This window comes from Ceratotherium simum, chromosome 17 (assembly GCF_057802395.1).
Source record: "Ceratotherium simum simum isolate JZ-2026a chromosome 17, ASM5780239v1, whole genome shotgun sequence".
NCBI lineage: Eukaryota > Metazoa > Chordata > Mammalia > Perissodactyla > Rhinocerotidae > Ceratotherium > Ceratotherium simum.
Genome location: NC_141916.1, coordinates 58,084,382 through 58,104,343, shown reverse-complemented (window position 1 = coordinate 58,104,343; position 19,962 = coordinate 58,084,382). Strand labels below are relative to the sequence as shown.

The window sequence follows — 19,962 nt, the reverse complement described above, 5'->3', positions numbered from 1 at the left end:
ACTGACCTTTCCATTTTGAAAGCTTAACAGAAAGTTCCCTGCATGAGTTACAATGAAATGACTAGAGTCAATGAGAAAAGACAATTCTAGTCAGTGAGAAGAAGCATCTGGGAACTAAAGTACTCTCCCATCTGTTGCTTTTTAGGACTTAAATTTTTAAATAGGGAAGAAGACTATGAACTGCTATTCCTGAATTCTGAGTGGCATTGTCTTCCAGAATCTTCTTATAAAACTTTTTAATTATCTTGTTTAATTAAGCGTCGTCTCACGATAACAATAGATTTTCCTTTCATGTACCCTACACAGAGAATCAGGTGTTGCGTTAGTCATTAAACTATTCTCTCATCTCCTAACCCACTCTTATATACTCTACTTTGTATTGCTGGGGCTGGGACTCTACTCCAGGGGTTGGTAAACTTCTTCTGTAAAGTAATATATATATTAATAAACACTAATGTGTGTTAATAATATATAATATTATATATATATAATAATGTATAGTAAATATTTTAGGCTTTGCATGCCATATGTGGTCTCTATTGCATTTTATTTTATTTTTTTTTAACAACTCTAAAAAGGTGAAAACTATTCTTAGCTCATGTTCCATACAAAAAACAAGCTGCCAACTGGGTTTGGCCCACAGGCTGTAGTTTGCCAACCACTGCTCTACACATTTGTCCTTTGCCTGCTGCCTCCCTTCTGCCAGTAGAAAGCATTAGAGAAAATTTAAAGGCCTGAACAGTGAGACGCGACTTGATCTTTCCTGTTTTATTCTCCATTCCTTGTCATCATCTGAACTGTATGCGGTTTTGTCTTTTTTTTTTTTTTTTTAACCCTGGCAGTGGCAACTGGTTCCAATTTCTAGTTGTTTTTTTCACACCCCTGAAACCAACTACTTCGTCTTCCATTAAAGATAGCAGAACTAACTGGCCACTGCTTCTCCCTCAGAGGTCTGGGTCCCCCCTCAACTCTACAGGGCCCCTTCTCTGAGCTTTTAGATTCTAAGAACCCCACTTCTCTTCTCTGTTACCTCAAGACCTGGGAGTGGCAACTCTTTCTTGCAGTTATCTTAGTATGACCTCGATGTTTTCATTTGGCCTTTTCAAGCCTTTAATATACATTTGACCAGTTCACTTTGTTAAATTCTCTGTTGAAATATTTATAATTTCTGTCTTCCTGATTGCACTCTTACCATTAAAGCTGTACATGTGAGCTTATGGAAACTAACTACAGGGGAGAATCATGAGACCTAATTAGAGCTGTCAGAGTTGTATAATTTGAATATTATCCATCAGGCTCTTCATTCTATTAAGTAAGAGCAATTGGTAAGCTTCTAGGCTTGAAAACCTTTAGTGAGGATTAAATGATTTGTGTCCTTAAGATACCACATCTAAACCTTTTTTCCTCTCTTAAGTCCATTTTATGTTTTTTTAAAGGGTCAAAGTTCCTTAACTTTGGGGTATAGGAGTTTTATGAATTGTAGACTGTAGAAGGTAGATTTTGTTGTTAGTGCCATCAAGTCAATTCTGACTCCTAGTGACCCTGTGTACGGCAGAGCAGAACCCGGCCGCATCTTTTGGAGCCATCCTTTCATCTTCTGGTGCTATATCAGACAGTGCTCTGCTCCTGTTCACAGGGTTTTCATAGACAATTTTTTCAGGAGTGGGTGGCCAGGTCCTTCTTCCTAGTCTGTCTTAGTCTGGAAGCTCCACTGAGACCTGTCCACCATGGGTGACCGTGCTGGTATTTGAAATCCCGGTGGCAGAGCTTTCAGCATCACAGCCACACGCAGCTGCCACAGTGTGACAACCGGCAGGTGTGTGGTGTGGCTCCTTGACTAGGAAATGAACCCAGGCCTCGGCAGTGAGAATGCCAAATCTTTACCACTAGACCACAGAGATTAGATTACTTAATGGTATTTTTCTTGTAGGTTTATTATCTCTGGATTATTTTTGAGCTTTACTCTTTCCCTTTTGGCTTGAAACTGTGGTGATTACTGTTTTTTTCCCCAATAGACATTTTTTACTTATTTAATACCATATATTTAATTTTAAGATCATGGTTTTAGTATGTTATATTAGAAGCTTCAACCTGAAAGCCTGCATTTAGATCTTATTATAGGATAGGTTAAGTGGTTCTAATTCTGAATATGCCTGTTTCTTTCTTCTTCAGGACACAGGCAGCGTGAAGTCCTCTAGTAGTCTGGAACCCAATCTTTTTTGTGATGAGGAGATTCCCATCAAGTCTGAGGAGGTGGTCACTCACATGTGGACAGCGCCTTCCTTCTGTGCAGAACATGCTTATTCTTCTGCTTCTAAGAGTTGTTCTCAAGGTATTAACCTTTAAAACAATGTGGAGAAGATAAGCCTCAAACCAGTGAGAAAAAACGTATTAATTAAGACTGTGAATCTCTCTTAAATACAAATCCTGGCCATGAAATCCTAAGAGAACCTGAAAATGCAATTTTGTTAGGAAATCCAGTCCCTATTTGCATTTTCTGTCAGTATGGGATAACCTGAAAACTTACATAGAATTATTAAATCCTAGTTAGAAGAACTTTAGAGGCCATCTAGTCTCATCTCTCATTTATATAAAATCCCTGATAGGTAATCATTAACCTCTATTTGTTCATTACCAGTTGGTGAGGAACTTGCTGCTTTTTAAGACTATTCAGTGTGTGTGTGTGTGTTTGTGTGTCTGTGTGTGTGTAGCCTGAGCTAACAGCCAATCCTCCTCTTTTTGCTGAGGAAGACCACTCCTGAGCTAACATCTATTGCCAGTCCTCCTTTTTTTCCCTTTTGCTCCCCAAGGCCCCAGTAGATAGTTGTAGGTCATAGTTGCACGTCCTTCTAGTTGCTGTATGTGGGACACCGCGTCAGCATGGCCAGACAAGCAGTGCGTCGGTGCACACCCAGGATCCGAACCCGGGCCACCAGTAGTGGAGCGTGCACACTTAACTGCTAAGCCACAGGGCAGGCGCCATCCCCCCCTTTTTTTTTGTGAGGAAGATCAGCCCTGAGCTAACATCCGATGCCAATCCTCCTCTTTTTTTTTTTTTTGCTGAGGGAGATTGGCCCTGGGCTAACATCTGTGCCCATCTTCCTCTACTTTATATGGGACACCACCACAGCATGGCTTGACAGGTGGTGTGTCGGTGCGTGCCCGGGATCCGAACCTGTAAACCCCGGGCCACTGCAGCAGAGTGTGCACACTTAACCGCTTGCGCCACGGTGCTGGCCCCCATTCTGGTTTTGGAAAGCTTTAATTCTTAAAAAGTTCTTCCTTTCCTTGGTAGATAATTTCTCTCTTATGGTCACTTTTCTTTTTCCCCAGTGAAAATAAGTCACACTGCTTTAGGTCACACCTCTAGAAAATGGAGGGTGCTTTTTCTTCATAGTAAAATTCAGGATTTTATGGAGTAGCATGTTATTGTCTGTTCATTAGGGAGATAACTACTTATTCATATAAGGCAGCTATATGCTCAATCTTTTGGTGTCATCTAAAATGGAGAGAGCATGGATTAAGAGATTCTTTCCATTACCCTTCCCCTGCAGTCACAGGATAAAGAATCAATAAGGAACCAGTTTTTTTTAACTCTAAACCAATTTTTTAGAGTAGGTGTTAGAATTCTAGGTCTTTTTCTTCTGTATTTGTTACTAATTTCATTTTCACTTTGGGGGAGGAGGGACTGTTCCCCTAAATATTTACTTTGAAAACATTGTATTTTTTTCCATAGTTTTCATTTTTTTGTTTTGTGTTATATTTTTTTGGAAAGGTTCTAGCACCCCAAGGAAACAACCTCGGAAGAGCCCTTTGGTGCCCCGAAGTTTGGAACCTCCAGTGTTGGATTTGTCACCTGGAGCTAAAGCCCAGCTGGAAGAACTTATGATGGTTGGAGATCTCCTAGAGGTATCTCTGGATGAGACTCAACACATATGGCGAATTTTGCAGGCCACACACCCACCTTCGGAAGACAGATTCTTGCATATCATGGAGGTATGGATTTAAAGTTTACTTAAACAGTGGTTTTAAAACTATTTAGATGCCCAAGTTCCTTGGAGGTACCACAAATGCTGTTAGGGGGATGGCTGAGTGGGTAATAACTCTGGCTGTCCTACTTTCCCATTAAGCCAAAGTTGTTCTGTTTCGTGGTTTTCTTTATTGAGATTTTATGTAATATTTAATTTGGAAAAAAAGGCCATTTTTGCTTTAAAAAAAAAAAAAAGGAGGTCCTGGAAATCACCAGTTTAGAACAGCCTCCTTAGCCTACTCTCCCACTGTTGAAAGGCCCAAAAGTTAGGCAGGGGAAAATTATAGTGGTTAAAAAAAAGAAGCAAAGGAATGGTTAAATAGAAGTACATTGGGGTGGGAGGGAGAGTCTGCATCCATATGTTACACTTGCATAGCAATTTGTAATTTATACAATGTTTTTATATCCGGGATCTCATTTGATCCTTATCATAACCCTGAAGGGGAGAGGGGAAAGAATAATCAGGGCAAGTATTTAGCCCATTCTGCATATGAAGAAATTAAGAGTCGGATATGTGGAAACTTGCCTAAGGTCACACATATAGTAAAAACAAAGAGACCTAGATTCTAACTCGGGCATTTGACTCCTAGTATTCTTTTCATTGTTCTTTTCCGTTACTTGTTTCCACGTAATGGAATGGTACAATGTCACCAACAGTTGATACAGATACACTTAGCATACTGCAGTTTGTTTTTGGTTACTGCAGTTTGTTTTTAGTTTGGAGGTCAGATTGAAGGTAGCCTAATTTAGATAGTGTTTTCCAGTCTACAAAGCATTTTCATCACATCCATTGTCTCATCTGATCCTCTTTATTTTACATATAAAGAAACACAAAGTATTGAGAGGTTAACTATCTTGTTCAAGATGGGATAGACTTAAGATATTTATAATGCATTGTTCTTTTGGATTCTGCAGATTCTTGGGTTCCTGTCAAAGATTTTTCCAGTTTCAAATCTGTGGAAAAATTAATTCTCAACTGTTAGTTCTTTTTTTTTTTTTTTTTGTGAGGAAGATCAGCCCTGAGCTAACATCCATGCTAATCCTCCTCGTTTTGCTGAGGAAGACCGGCTCTGCGTTAACATCTATTGCCAGTCCTCCTCCTTTTTTCCCCCAAAGCCGCAGTAGATAGTTGCATGTCATAGTTGCACATCCTTCTAGTTGCTGTATGTGGGACGTGGCCTCAGTGTGGCCGGAGAAGTGGTGCGTCAGTGTGTGCCTGGGATCCGAACCCGGGCTGCCAGTAGTGGAGTGCGCACACTTAACCGCTAAGCCACGGGGCTGGCCCTCAAGTGTTAGTTCTTAAGTAATTATCAAGCTAATGTTTTTCAGTGTTTGTTTCTGTTACTAGACATACTTTTACTATTAAAATTTTTAATGTTTATTACAATTGGCACATAATAGGAACAATATTAGAAAGTTGGAAAGAAAAATGACAAAATTTTTTTGCTTTGTCACATCAACTATTTTCTAGCCTTTGCCCAAGTCACTACATACACTTTGTAATGAGATCGTGGATACAATTTTATATGTTTTGCCGACATTTTTGATACCTTCTTAACCACCAAGAATTTAGTAGTTAAGTTAGTAAAGAACTTTAATAGTGGTAAATGAAGACCAAAAAAGTTATGACAATTTAGTGTACATTTCACTTTCTGTGTATGTTTTCATCTCAATTAAATAGAGGTGGTACAGACTATATTAATATATGCTAACAATGAACTTTTTTGCCCTTTTTTCACCTAGTAAGCTAAAAATAAGTCAGATATTTTATTTAGTGCTTGCCATTATTTTCTACTATTGAGTTATCTTCGCTGAATATTGTATTTGCCTTTTTAAAATGTCTTTTAAATACCTTTAGAATATTTATTGTGGTATAATGTACGCAACATAAAATTTACAGTGTTAACCCTTTTTAAGTATACAATTCAGTTGTATTAATTACATTCACAATGTTATGCAACTATCACTACTATCCATTTCCAGAACTTTTTAATCATCCCAAACAGAAACTCTGTACCCATTTAGGCAATAAATCCCATTTCCTCCTCCCCCCACCCAGCCCTTGGTATTCTCTATTCTATTTTCTGTTTCTATGAATTTGACTATTCTCAGTACCTCATATAAGAGAATAAAACTGTTTTTAAGTGTCTTGCTTTAAAATTGTTTCTAATCTTATATTTTTGAAGGATGACAGCATGGAAGAGAAACCATTAAAAATAAAAGGAAAGGACTCTTCAGAGAAGAAACGGAGACGGAAGCTGGAAAAAGTAGAGCAGCTTTTTGGAGAAGGAAAACAGAAGTCCAAGGAGTTAAAGAAAATGGATAAACCTAAAAAGAAGAAGTTAAAATTAAGTGCAGAAAAATCAAAGGAGCTTAACAAACTGGCCAAGAAACTAGCAAAAGAAGAAGAGAGAAAGAAAAAGAAGGAGAAGGCTGCTGCAGCCAAGGTTGAACTGGTAAAAGAGAATACTGAGAAGAAGAGAGAGAAGAAAGTGCTGGACATCCCCTCAAAGTATGACTGGTCAGGAGCGGAGGAATCGGACGATGAGAATGCTGTGTGTGCAGCACAAAACTGCCAAAGGCCCTGCAAGGACAAGGTGAGCTCTAACTGTATAGACGAGTGAGAGAGGACAAGGAGCAACAGTTGTGGAGACATAGGTTTGATACAATGATAGTCTGATTTTGATTCCAGGAGTTAGGCTTCCAACATAGTATGGTTTCTACAGTTTTTATAGACTATCTTGAATTATGAGGCTCTTAGGTCAGTGTGCTTAATAGAAGAAATATTGTGCTTTAAAAATCATATACTTAGTGAACACGCTGAGACAAGAGCAGAGAGAAGCTCTGTGATAACCCTGGGCAGCGGTGCATTTCGTATGCATTGGCATAACAAGTTTCACGGTAGTCTCGTGCCTTTCTTGTAGGGTGACTTGGAGAACTAACACCTTGTTAGTTAGCCACAATGGCCTGAAAAATTCCTGGGCCAGTAGTCTAAGAGCTGTGGCAAATTGTGTTCAAGTTTGTTCTAAAGACCTAAAACTAAGGGGTTAAATCTCCGCTTTTGGTCTGTGTCTTATCCACAATCAGGCCTATGTGCACTCTCCCCTAAATGGAATATGATTTTTTTCAAATTCTTTGCAAAAAATAATTAAGACCTTTAAAGATACTGTTTTAAAATTTTTAGCCCTATATTTTAAGTATAGTAATGTATATGATGGCCATTCTTTAGGTAATATTGACATTATGAGCTTCTGAGAAAGACGGAGTTTATGAAAAATATCAGTTCATTAAATGACTGGAGGTATATATTATGGTTCCCATCAAGATTATTGGTAAATTCATAGTCTTAATTTTATTTTGCTCATTATACCACTTGATATTTAGAATTTTAATAGCTTCTCAGTTTGAGGATATGAACAAAATAAATACAACTGCATCATCATTCCCTTACTTCCCTCCTCAGTCAAGATACTTGTTAGAGCTTGAAGAGGTTACTTTGTCGGGGCTCTTAATTTTACAAATGATGAAACCGGGACTCAGTGAAGATAAATGATGTGACCAAAGTCACAAAGCTAATTAGTGGCAAAACCAAAACTAGAACCCTGGTTCCCTGGCTTCCATACCAGATTCTCTCCACTAATATACCCACCCCACCAATAATTGAGTTGTAAGTACAAAGCACATTCAAAAACTAGATGACACAAAAGTTTTCCACTTATTTTTAGAAAATGAATATATAGTTAAATATATTCCATAGCGTAACCTACTAAGGACAGCAGCTATAAATATTTCAGTGTGTTTCCTTCCAATCCTTTTTCTGTATAGTTTGTTTTATATCATGTCATACTGTCTATTCACTTTTGTATCTTGCTTTATTAATTTCATAAGCATTTTTCTATATTATAAACATTTTAAAGCATTTTAGGAGATACATTAGATGTGTGTGTGTGTTATTTTTATCTTTCATTTTGAATTTATTCTCATCTGAATTTGTTTATTAAAGAGGCTGATGAAAGGTTAACTGTTTCTCTTTGGGTACTGAAATATTAGCAGCTCAATGTTTGGCAGAACCTTCCCCCTTTTCTTTCTCCTCTAACTAATTTTATGGCAGTTTCAGGACTTGGCAGCAAGTTACGGTGTTTCTTTTTCAGGCTTTCCTATCATCCTTCCTACAATGTTTATAACCATCATGAACCTTTTACCTTTTCTTTTTTTCTCTTTTTCACTTAATCTCTCCCTTCTCCTTTGCTCAGCATTTTAAAATATAGTTTGGTTCATCTGTTATTCCTTCCATCTTCCTGTAGCATATAAACACTGCAGGCAGTTTTTTTCTCATCTGCTATAAAATTGTTAAATTAACACATGCCCTCCTTAAAGCTCTCAGGGTTATGAGGAAAAGGAGAGAGAATCGATATGAAAGCTCTTATTAACCAAAAATGCAATGTAAGTGTTAAGGTGTGATCAGTATTTTTAAATGAGCCCTGAGATTTGCTCCTAATGTTATTGGTATTTCTTAAAAAATTTAGAAGGTTATCATCTGCATTTTGATGGAGCAAAAGGAGATTTAGCTGTATATGCAGAGAAAATGTCTATTTTAAACTGTTAAAACACATACAAAGGTGAGCAATATATGCCTTAACCTGTCATTAGCTTACATAAAAGAAACTTGGTAAATGCTGTATTTCTATAAAATGTTTAATTTTAAACAGAAGTTATTTCAGATTGTAAACATTTTGCCCATCATTGCTGTTTTGCAGTTTTTATGGTTCTCCAAGTTTGTTCCTGACACTAGTTTTTCTAAATAAAAGGTATATTTCTTTAAAAGGTTTGTAAAGAATTTTATAACTTTCTCAATTTGAAATATAGTGTTGTGTTCTCTAAGAAAACCAGATTAATGCATGGCACGCATCTTTCAGAACAAAATGATGACAAAGAAAGATTGTTTTTTTAGAGAAGTCTGTTCTTTAAAATATCATGTGGCAAAAAATAACTTCTAAGATTCATTCATATTTAGGTAAATGTACATTTACCATTTTTCTAACTAGTAATTACATTACTTTTTCCCCAAAATGTGCAGATTGAGAAAACTTTGAAGGATTACTTGAGTGTACCTACCCTCACTTTTAAGATGTTTTAGAAAGAGAAAAGAAAAATACTATCAGAATAATATGAAAAAAAGATTAAAAAAAAAACCTCTCTTCTATTACTATCAAATTAACTTCAAGCTGAAATTTATTTTAAAAATAATAATGAACTATTTTCAAAAAATTAGTTTTAATGTTCAGAATCTTTTTCTTCCTGGACTCGGTCCCTTTCATTGAAATCTAATTGGTACCAAGAGTAAAACAGGTTAACTTGAAGCAGCAAATTCTTTCAAGCTAATATTTAAGTAACATCTTTTTCTGTGTTAAAATAAATATTTAATCATCTTACTTATGAAAATAGACTTTTTTCCCTTTACCTTTTTTACTCTCGTACTGTGGGCCTTTACCTTACCCATTAACTACTTCCCTAAGAAGGTTGGGGGGCTGGCCTAGTGGCGCAAGCCTTAAGTGCGCACACTCTGCTGCGGCGGCCCGGGGTTCGCCGGTTCAGATCCTGGCACACACCGACACGCTGCTTGTCAAGCCATGCTGTGGTGGCGTCCCATATAAAGTGGAGGGAGATGGGCATGGATGTTAGCCCACGGCCCGTCTGCCTCAGCAGAAAGAGGAGGATTGGCAGGTGTTAGCTCAGGGCCAACCTTCCTCACAAAAAAAAAAAAAAAAAGGTTGGCATGGTAAATAAAGAGATAAAGTTTATAAACTTCTCTCTCTCACTTCTGCTATTTGTTAGCCACTGTGATTTTATAAGCTTTTTAAAAATACTGTTGTCTCTGCCAAAGTAGTTACATTATCAGTGGCTTTATCAGTTCATATCTCCCTTTAGCACAGATAATCTAAGGTTGGATTACCTAAATGAGTGAACACACACACAAACTATGGTAATGTTGAGATAGGGTGACCAACTGTCCCAGTTTGCCTCCGACTTTCCTAGTTTTAGCACTGAAATTCCTGAGTCTTGGGAAATCCGTCAAACTTGGGCAGAATGGGAGGGTTAGTGGTTGGTCACTTAATGTTGAGAGCACCAAAATAATATACACAAGGATTCTGAACACAAGTTATGTTGTACTTCATTGTGAATTGTTTTAATTTTTCAAATCTGGCTTTTGCAAGGAACCTTGGCACAAAAGAGATTGAATGCCAAAATAACAAAAGCTCAATTGGGTAACTAAGCTGAGAATATCACTAAATCGCCAGGCTTTCTTTTTTCCCAGTGCAATAATATGCTCTAAGAAATGAAGAAAATACAATATGCCGAATATTTTTTCTTGTGTAAATATAAAACCTTATAGCAAGACATGAAATGTCAAACTAACATTATTTCCTCTGTTTAATGTATTTCTCTTTTAAATACACATTTCCCCAAATCCAAACGCAGTAACCTATTTGTACTATAACGGTAAATCTCTTATCAGTTAATATTTAAACAGCTCATAGTTGCAAAATTTTTTAATAATTATTTTTGTGATTTGGTAAGTTCATGTCCCAGAAATAATGAAAGGGGAAATGACTATTAGACCTTAATATGCAGTTAGCCAAATTGTGTATTCTTAGGTTTTCAGGCTACTATATAATCTGTTGTCCCTGTGTCAGAATCTTCTGTGGATTCAGTTGGCATTCCAAACTTTAGTTTGCTTAATGATCCTGTGAGCCTTTTCAAACAAAAGTAGAACTGGAGTTTTGATTGTTAGTGGATGAATGTGATAAAAAGATTAGTAAGAGAAGGACAGTTTTTTCCTGCTAGATTATCGGGGGTTAAATTGTTATATAACCTGTAGGCAGGGATAGAATCTGTGTACTGATGAATGTCTGAGGAAAACTTATATACTGGTTTGGAATGGTAGAAGGCTGGGCTTAGGAATGGACCTCTAGCCAAAATCACAAAAGGGAGAATGTTGTCCTCCTTATTTGAAAGAGAGTGATAGATTTAATTTGGGGAAACTGGAAGCCAGTGAGTATAGTGCAAAGTTAGATTTTAAAAGATATGGGGCCACTTTTCTTGGCAGCCAATACTGCTAAATTGGTAACTTGCTTATCCTACGGATTAGCATGAATGGGGATTGGACTGGGTGGAGAGGACTGGAATGGGAGTAGAGTTGTCTGTTGGTTCAGGGGTGGCGTCGTCAACAGGGTAATATCCTAGATCTGGGCAGCCTGGAGAAGCACAGTCATCTTCCCAGTTCCCTTTACCAGCTCCAAATAGCCAAAACACTTCTCTGGAGTTCACCTACTATCAAATCAGCACTTTATCAATCTCCACCTGCTTGTAGTACCTTTATTTTTACTCTTGTTGCACAGAAGTTATTGTCTCCTTTTTCTATCTTCAATATAGTTTGCTACAGTAGGATCATTTCGATGAATTATTTTCTTTACTGCACACACTTCAGAAGGTAAATATTACACAAGCAATTACAGAACAAAAACTATTTATTTTAGGAAAGAATTGTTAAGTTGCTCTGAATTTACAGAAGTCAATATCACAAAGGTCCAGTGATCATCTAATTTAGAATATGTGAGAATTACCTGGGAGCTGATTAAAAATGCAGGCTTCTGGTTCGTACCCCCAAGATATTTTGAGTCTGTAGGTTTGGGGTGGGTCTCAGCTACACTTTAGACAGACACAACACATGATTCTGATACAAGTGGTCTACACATTTTGGGAAGCAGTGCTGCAGGCAGTTACTTCAACGTGCAAAGTGTTTTGTGTAAAGTAGGATAATGAGTAGAGCATGAAACTGTGATCTTAAAAAGTGCCTTCCGTATCCCAGGCAGTGAACTGGTATTTTGCCATGCATTACAGTCATGCACCGCATAATGACGTTGCAGTCAATGTCAGTCCGCACATACGATGGTGGTCCCATAAGATTAATACCATACAGCCTAGGTGTGTAGTAGGCTATACCATCTAGGTTTGTGTAAGTACACTCTGTGATGTTCACATAATGACGAAATCGCCTAACAATGCATTTCTCAGAGGGTATTCCCCTCGTTAAGCGATGCATGACTGTATTTCATTTGATCCTTTAAATAATCCTATAAACAGATGTTATCTCCATTTTACAGATGAGGAAATTGAGCCTTAATGAGGTGAAATGACTTGCCTCAAATTATACACATCAGAACTCAGAACTTCTGACTGAATTCAGTAATCTTTATACTACGCAACATCATCTCTTAAGATCTAGAACTCTAGAATAGGAATAATGAAAGCAGGAAGATTATTTTGACAAATAATTTCTTCCATCCTTTATTACAACCCTAAAACTACTAACCTGTCATAGTTTTGATAATTTTTATAGTACATGGAAACTAATTTTGAAAACTACTCACTTTCCCTGAAACTCATTTATCTAGGCAAAACCTCCTTCCTCTGTTCTTTCTCATAAGCTATACTTAGGTACTTGTTTGATCCCTTTGTACTTTTTACTTTGCTCTGATATCTGGCAAAGCTTGCAAAGCTCATTGTTTTAGGTGGCTTCCTACGTTGCCAGTGAAATGATCAACTTTTGTACTGGGGAGAGGAAGAGAGTAGTAGCTCTTTTAATCTTAAAGGTTCTCATCTGCCATGACATTAGCTATAAAAACTACCACCAGTCACCCTCCAAATATAAAAGCCAAAAATCACCTTATTGTTAACTCTAGGTCCAAAGCTTAACGTCACCAAACTACAGTCCCTTTCTATGCTCCTATAGTCACAGTACTCTCTGAAGGGTCAAAGTTCGCCTGGCATCTGCCACTGACCTATCAGTTACCCAGACTTTAATCTTAAACCCCAGAGTGATCTATTGACCTGTGTCTTTGACTGTTTTAATTGGTTAATTTGTAAGATTTGACCTCTGATATTTGCTAACTTTTTATAGGGAGTTGTATTTGTAACGGAAGAAGAGAAGAATAAAAAATATTAGTTTTAAAAGTGGCCTATGTGACTGCTTTTCTAAAAAGGTATTTAATGCTCTTAGTACTTTGGCTTACCTCTTTGAAATAAAGCTAATACACAGGATTGCCTTCACATTGTTGTACTCTTCTTTTCTTGATCGATAATTGCATTGTCTTAGAGCCTAGAAACTGTTAATATTAGCTAAAACTACTTGGCTGCTCTTTTAGAAGTTCTTTTTTGTCAAGTTTTTCTCAAACATGTTTCTGCCTCACAAGGAGCCCCAGGTATTTATGAGGTCATGGAGTACCTACGAGGCCTAATTTTGTGGATATATTATGGTAAAATATAATTCTGGGGTATTAACTTCCTAGCTTCTTTCTTTAAAAAAATAACCCCATAAGAAGTCATTGTCTGTCTCTGGACATCCCAATTATTTGCTATCATTTAAGCCAAGAAAGCTCTTTGGTTTGCTTTTGTTCTAGGCTTAATATTTATGTAACCTAAACATTCCCCCATCTTGTCTCCTACAGGTAGACTGGGTGCAATGTGATGGTGGCTGTGATGAGTGGTTTCATCAAGTTTGTGTGGGTGTATCTCCAGAAATGGCTGAAAATGAAGATTACATCTGTATAAACTGTGCAAAGAAGCAGGGGCCAGATAGCCCAGGTCAAGCACCACCTCCTTCCTTCATAATGAGCTACAAACTACCAATGGAGGATCTTAAGGAGACCAGTTAGCAGATGCTGAGTTAGTTTGGGACATGGGGGAAAATGGACCACATTGAGACCTTAGTCATCAAGTAGTGGTTTAGATCCACTTGGAATGTTGCTTCCAAAGATGAATGGCCTTCAGAGAAAGTCCTCTTAGCTGACTTCCTCTTTGCATGGACTGTGTGATCTACATTCTCTATCAACACATCTATGCAGAGGGTGTCTTCTTTGGTACAGCAGCCAATATCTCAGTTCATGTCTCCTCTGAATATGGTTTGTTACATTAGGGCCAGACATTTGATTGAGCTCTAGGGTGCCTGGTTGGCATTAATACATTGGTGTGTTAACAGGGCATGTAGGTTGTGGCTTATGGCCACTTGATATTGGTTAGAGGTTTACAGCCTAAGGCCAGCACCATCTGGAGGTGTTGATTACTTGGATCTCCTTAGTTAGGATAGTTGGAGAGGAGCCAAGAGTACCACTTTCCTTCCACTATTACCTGGCATTTAATGCCCTACAGATACAACTAGGAGAGGATCAGGGCCGAAGTTACTCCTGTTAGAAGTCGTGGGATAGTAGCACAGTCTATAGACCTCAGCTACTTGTGCTTGTTTGTACCAAGAAGAAAACCTCAAATGAGAGGCATATCATCATCTCTTCCTAAGGAGGAGGATGTCATCTAGTTCAGAAATCTGACTAGATTGGATTCCAGGAAGAAGAGCTTTTCTTATTTCAAGGCAAGGAGGCTTTTTTGGCTTTGAGAAGTCTTGCTGTCTCCAGTCTACATTTTAGAGAAGAGCGGGTACATGGATCCAGGCTTCTGCAAAAGAAGAGAAGAGAAGTCAGAATGTTTTACTGAGCATGCTTTTCCGGGAAACCTTCATTCACAAGTATACCAGATACCACCAGGCTTCAGGCATGGCCATGAGCAAGACCAGCAAATAACAGCTTTTTGCCTTGTAGCCCCAACCCCAGTGTCTGCTGTTTCCAATACTGACAATTTGTGATTGTGGCCCACAGCAGATGCTGTTGAATAACACCATGGCTTCATCAGAGGATGTGGGGGTTGTAGTACCTCTGGGTGATGAAGTTGTTTTAGTAAATCCATTTTTAAAAAAAGAAAAAAGGACTTGTTTTTACTTTTTTCTAAATGTCTCTGACTACTGACTGTTCTATAGATTATTTTTCCTTTTTTAATATACATATATGAATATATAAATATATATATTTACTGTTACCAGCAGCATATGACAGAGTTTCAGCATCAAAAATCCATTTGGGGGCTTGCTTTCTCTTTTTTGCTTTTTAATAATGAAATCTCATTCCTTCTTTGTGGCACAAGAAGTTAGCACTTCCTTCTCCATCCTAGCCAGACGAGATCTTCCATCTTTTTTTGTTCAAATAGATAATTATATTTCCTTTGTATGTTGGGTCTTGTCCCTCTCTGTTGGGAAAGTTGGTCTTACTATATCTGTGATGGCTGTTTTGTTTTTGTACGTCAATGTTTGAAACTATGGTGCTGTGTCCTCTTCCCTTCTGTGTGTTCTCTATTCTTGTTAAGGTGTTAGGTAAGCTGTATGGAAAGTCTATTTAGAAGGGGACTAATTTTTTTTTTAAAGGATGAAAAAGAAAAAACCCAAACAAACTAAAAATTGTATTTTGTCTTCACTATCCTGTGTCCCTTTATTTTGGGTTAAAAATCTGTGGTTTGACTTAAATTCATCAGTTTTCGTTTTAAAAGGGAGGAAGCAGGGTGGACCTAGAGTACAGCATGTAGTCTCCTCCCTTTTTGCCCCAATTTTCTTTAAAAGAAGTCTTCTAGTAACTAGAAGTGGAGTGTACTGTCCAGTTACAGTTTGAGTGGGTATGAGATTTAACTCAAAAGGCATCTTACTGAAAAAAAAGCAAAAGCTGTCCAGTTTCTGTAAGTGCTTTCTCTGTAGTTCATACTACCTATTTTTTAGTCACTCTTCCCTCAATATTATATAACACTTTGAGTGTTTTGACCTGTTAAGAGGTTCATAAGCATTACTGTGTCTTGAGATATTATCTCAAGTGTGTATGATTTAAGATTTCAGTGGATATTGCGAGGTAACTGATTAACCAATTTCATAAGTTTTTATTTTTCCAAACTGTGTAAAGATATTATTACTTAGTTAAGAATTTTATCTTGTTGGTATTATAGAAGAAAGCACAATATTTTTTGCCTCTTGGTCTTCTCTGTAGAAATCTTCAAATACTTGTGGGTTAAAAATTGAATGCAATTTCAAGTAACGGCTTCCTGGAATACATTCAGAACTATTTTATTTTTCCTTACTAGTAATCTAGTAACTACTCGACCATTATTGGAGAGGATGCTGAGAAAGATGGCTAAGGTGCTTTACTTCTTGGAGTATGGTGGATGGATATAGGTGGCTGTTTAGGGAATAATTTATGTCCTTAATATTTTCCTGCTGGAGATGTGAGAGAAAAATGCAAGGCAGTCTCCAACCATGAATAGCTTCTTGTTCATCTTTGGACATTTTGAAGCTTAGATACATCATTTAATTGATACTGTGGGATTTTCTGTATTTATTTGAAAGTCGCAGAGGATTTGGTCTGACTCGTGACCATAGATGTAGACCAAGCCTGAGAACAACAGATGAGAAAAATTAAAAAACAGAAAAGAAAAATTAACATATACAAATCTATAATTTTGGAATTAATGAGCTAAGATTCATCTATTTAAAGAAATGCTGATATTCTAGTATAACACATTGTTTTCAGTTAGAGGAAATTACTTATTTACAACTTACTCCATTCTTCAGTATTGTAATAAAACTTGATTTAAAATGTTTCTTTTTTTTTTTTTTCCCCTTTTTCTCCCCAAGGCCCCGGTAGATGGTTGTATATCTTAGCTGCACATCCTTCTAGTTGCTGTATATGGGACGCCACCTCAGCATGGCCGGACAAGCAGTGGGTTGGTGCGTGCCTGGGATCCGAACCCAGGCCGCCAGCAGCGGAGCACGCTCACCCAACCACTAAGCCACGAGGCCGGCCCCTAAAATGTTTCTTTACCCTTCCTGTCTCCTCAGAGTTGCAGTTCTTCTCTATTAGTATTTTAATTTATATATTAATTATTTCAAAGGTATTTCTTACTACCTTCATTGTAAACTGTTTTGACAAAGGTTATAGAAAGAAAAATGATGGGGCCAGCCCCCTGGCATAGCGGTTAAGTGGGAGTGCTCCGCTGCTGGAGGCCTGGGTTCGGATCCCGGGTGCACACCGTCCCACTGCTTGTCAGGCTATGCTGTGGTGGTGTCCCACATAAGTGGAGGAAGATCGGCACGGATGTTAGCTCAGGGCCAGTCTTCCTCAGCAAAAAGAGGAGGATTGGCATGGTTGTTAATGGATGTTAGCTCAGGGCTGATCTTCCTCACAAAAAAGAAAAATGAAAAAATGGTAGATCTTTGATAGTCTCAAAGGGTGGGTCATTAGACTATGCAAACTCCGAAGTTTACAAGTAGAACTATAGCATTAGTAGTTAGCTTTCTTGTTGGGGGAGAGAGGACATTTTCCTCCCACAAATGTTTATTTACTTTGTGGTAGTTACTGCAACAGCCATGTTGAGATGTAGATGCTAGGCTCCCTTACTAAATTGCTGCAAACCAGCTTTGCACTTCATGATTCAAATTTTGTGTCAATAAATTACAAATTACTGTGTGTATTTTTTTTTTCGAATAATTGAAAGGCAAACATTGAATCTGATTGCCCACAATATACTTTAATAATCAAAACCCTAACAAAGGCCAATGGACCTGTAAGATTAGAATGATTTTACCTGTGCTTCACTTCTGTTTCTCTCTGCTTTTGTCTTCAAAGAGTGTCGGAGAAATGTTGGTTTATTTGTTTTTCTTAATTTGTAGATTCTTGATGCAATTTAGTGCACGTGAGAAAAACTCCTTGCTTGTCACTGTTTTAATTCTATAGTACATTTGTGTGACTATCAGCCAGTACTTAAGATAGGAGGACAAAAGGAAAAATTGAGAAAGCTCTTCTTTCAAAGGGCAAGATTATCCATTGTTTAAAGGAGAAAGTGACAATTTGGAGTGGGATTTGAAAATTGTAAGTTGTGGAAAAATTAAGCTGTTCAAGTCCCACATATAACCAGGTTCAATAAAGGTTTACATATGAACTAGCTTCATATGTGTGTAGAGTTGCTTTTGCAGTAGATCCTTAAGTATAAATTTTAAAAAGCAGGCAGTTGATTTGCCTTTTACCTTTTGAAATCCCCCCCTTTTTTTTTTAATTAAAGCATATCATTACTTTGGATATGGATGTGCCAAGTGGTATTTACAGCATGAGAATGAAAGAACGGATGGTAATGTATTTTGGAATCGCAGTCTTCTCTTGGTCTGGGTCGTATCCAGTCACCACTATGCAACGAATGATGTGCACCGGGAAAGGACAGGACGGGTTTTTAAAGATGTATCCTGCTTATTCTTACTTTTGCAATACTCAAAGATGTCTAAACAGGAATGTTTTTTGTAAACCTCAAGACCCTCTATTGATTGTTCCCTTATGTATTTATTTACCTCTTGGTGAGACAAATATAATATGGACTCAACCAGGGTTTTTGATGGTGCCTTATGAAAAGTATAACTTGATTTCTTGTTTTTTGAGTATGTTTCGTGTTTCTTTTGTTTTTTGAAAGAATATTAGAGATGGTTACTTGCATTACATCTAAAACATAAAAAAAAAAATTGTGCATGCTCGGGTTACCCCCACTCCATCATTTACATTGGTGGCAACTCTAAATGGTAACCATGTAAAGGTAAATTTTGGTATTGAGTAGTGATGATCCTGAAGAAAACCAGTAAGTATATGAAAGCCACTTTTAACCTGTGCCAAAGCAGTTTCTAATGTTGCATTTGCTCTCTATAAAATAAAAAATTGGCCTCAAATAATTTGATAAGTGGTGTGATGAGCCTATTACATTGCTGAGAATAGTGTTTTCGGAAAGTGTGAGGTGGAAGAAGTGATTCTTGAAGACTTTCCCTGTCCTCTATTTTCAGCAAGAATCCAGCGATGACCAAGAGACATTTCCCCACCTTTGATTCTTGAGCAGTTTATTCCTTGCAGTGAGCTAGTAATAGCAGGGAAAATGAGGAAATACTTTCCTTTGGCGGCCTAATGCATAAAACTAGTTCAAACTGCAACTTACTTCATAGAAGTAAATAGCACTTTTTTCTCATTGCCAAGGTTACCAGATCATGCAGGCATTGCTGAAAATGTTAAAGTTCTGCTTGCAGTGAAATTGGCCTCAAACGTGAAGTGTGTGACTGTCAGTGTATGTGTTGGGGAGGAGAACTGGTGGGAAGAAAGGGAAAAATTTGTTTATCTCTTAAGTTGGCAAGGAATTTTCTTGCCAACAAAAAAAAGACACGTGAAATTTCATAAGGTGACAGATTCTTCTTTTAAAAAATTGTATGGGAGTCTCCCAGTATAGATCAAGTATTTCTTGAGCCCTTGGGGGCATTGTGATTGATACCAATAAATTGAAGATCCAAAATCTCTTCATGGAAAGCTTAACTATTAATTGGGAAGTCACACATGATACAATTAGAGAACAATACAAAACAATACAATCAAATATTATGTGAATAAACTTAGAGTGATTTTGGAATTTCTTGACTTCTCACCTTTGAAGTGTATTTCTGCTCTATTTTTAGTAGGAAGAAGGACAATTTAATTAATATTTCCATATAGTAAAGTTCCATGAAATTTGTTTACTAGGCAAGGATTTTCTCTAACCTTGTCTTTGGAGCTAGGTTGTGTATCTTGTTAAGGGAAAAAGGCACCACAGAAGCCTTAAAAATGGCTTAGGAACCCTGATGAATTGCCAGGGATATAAGGAAGAAGTGAGACTTTTCTGTAGTTAAGAAAAACCCAACAAACAGAAACTTCAAGCCAAGATGAGGACTTTAGGATTACTTAAGGTAAGGAACAGTGGATTTAGGAATCAAGTATTCTGGGTTTTAGCTCCATGTGTGACGTTATATTAGTTTGCTTTTTTGAGTCTCAGTTTCCTACCATGTTGAAACGGGGGTTTCAACTAAGGCTAAGCTTTGTTGAGACACAAAACAGATTATCATTAATATTCCTTTTGGAACCCAGAACGATTCAAGCACGTCTAAGTCTTGGTCAATGCCCAGTGCTTTTGTTTATTTTGTCATAGAAACATCGCTCCAGAGTTCTAGTGGG

At 37.5% G+C, this 19,962-nt stretch overlaps 1 protein-coding gene across 2 annotated transcripts in view; it reads left to right on the top strand.

The window, feature by feature from the left end:
• The window catches only part of KDM5A (lysine demethylase 5A), a 92,885-nt gene extending 74,522 nt beyond the window's left edge, over positions 1 to 18,363 (top strand). Inside the window, exons 25-28 of one of the 2 annotated variants that reach the window (XM_004438772.3) lie at positions 2,173 to 2,332; positions 3,776 to 3,996; positions 6,217 to 6,627; positions 13,540 to 18,363. In XM_004438772.3, coding sequence (XP_004438829.1) covers positions 2,173 to 2,332; positions 3,776 to 3,996; positions 6,217 to 6,627; positions 13,540 to 13,746 — 999 coding nt within the window. In that variant the 3' untranslated portion in view covers positions 13,747 to 18,363. Of the gene's footprint in view, positions 1 to 2,172; positions 2,333 to 3,775; positions 3,997 to 6,216; positions 6,628 to 8,787; positions 8,852 to 13,539 lie in introns of those variants that run through there. The other variant, XM_087442921.1, reaches the window with a different exon arrangement.
• Positions 18,364 to 19,962: the final 1,599 nt, after the last annotated feature.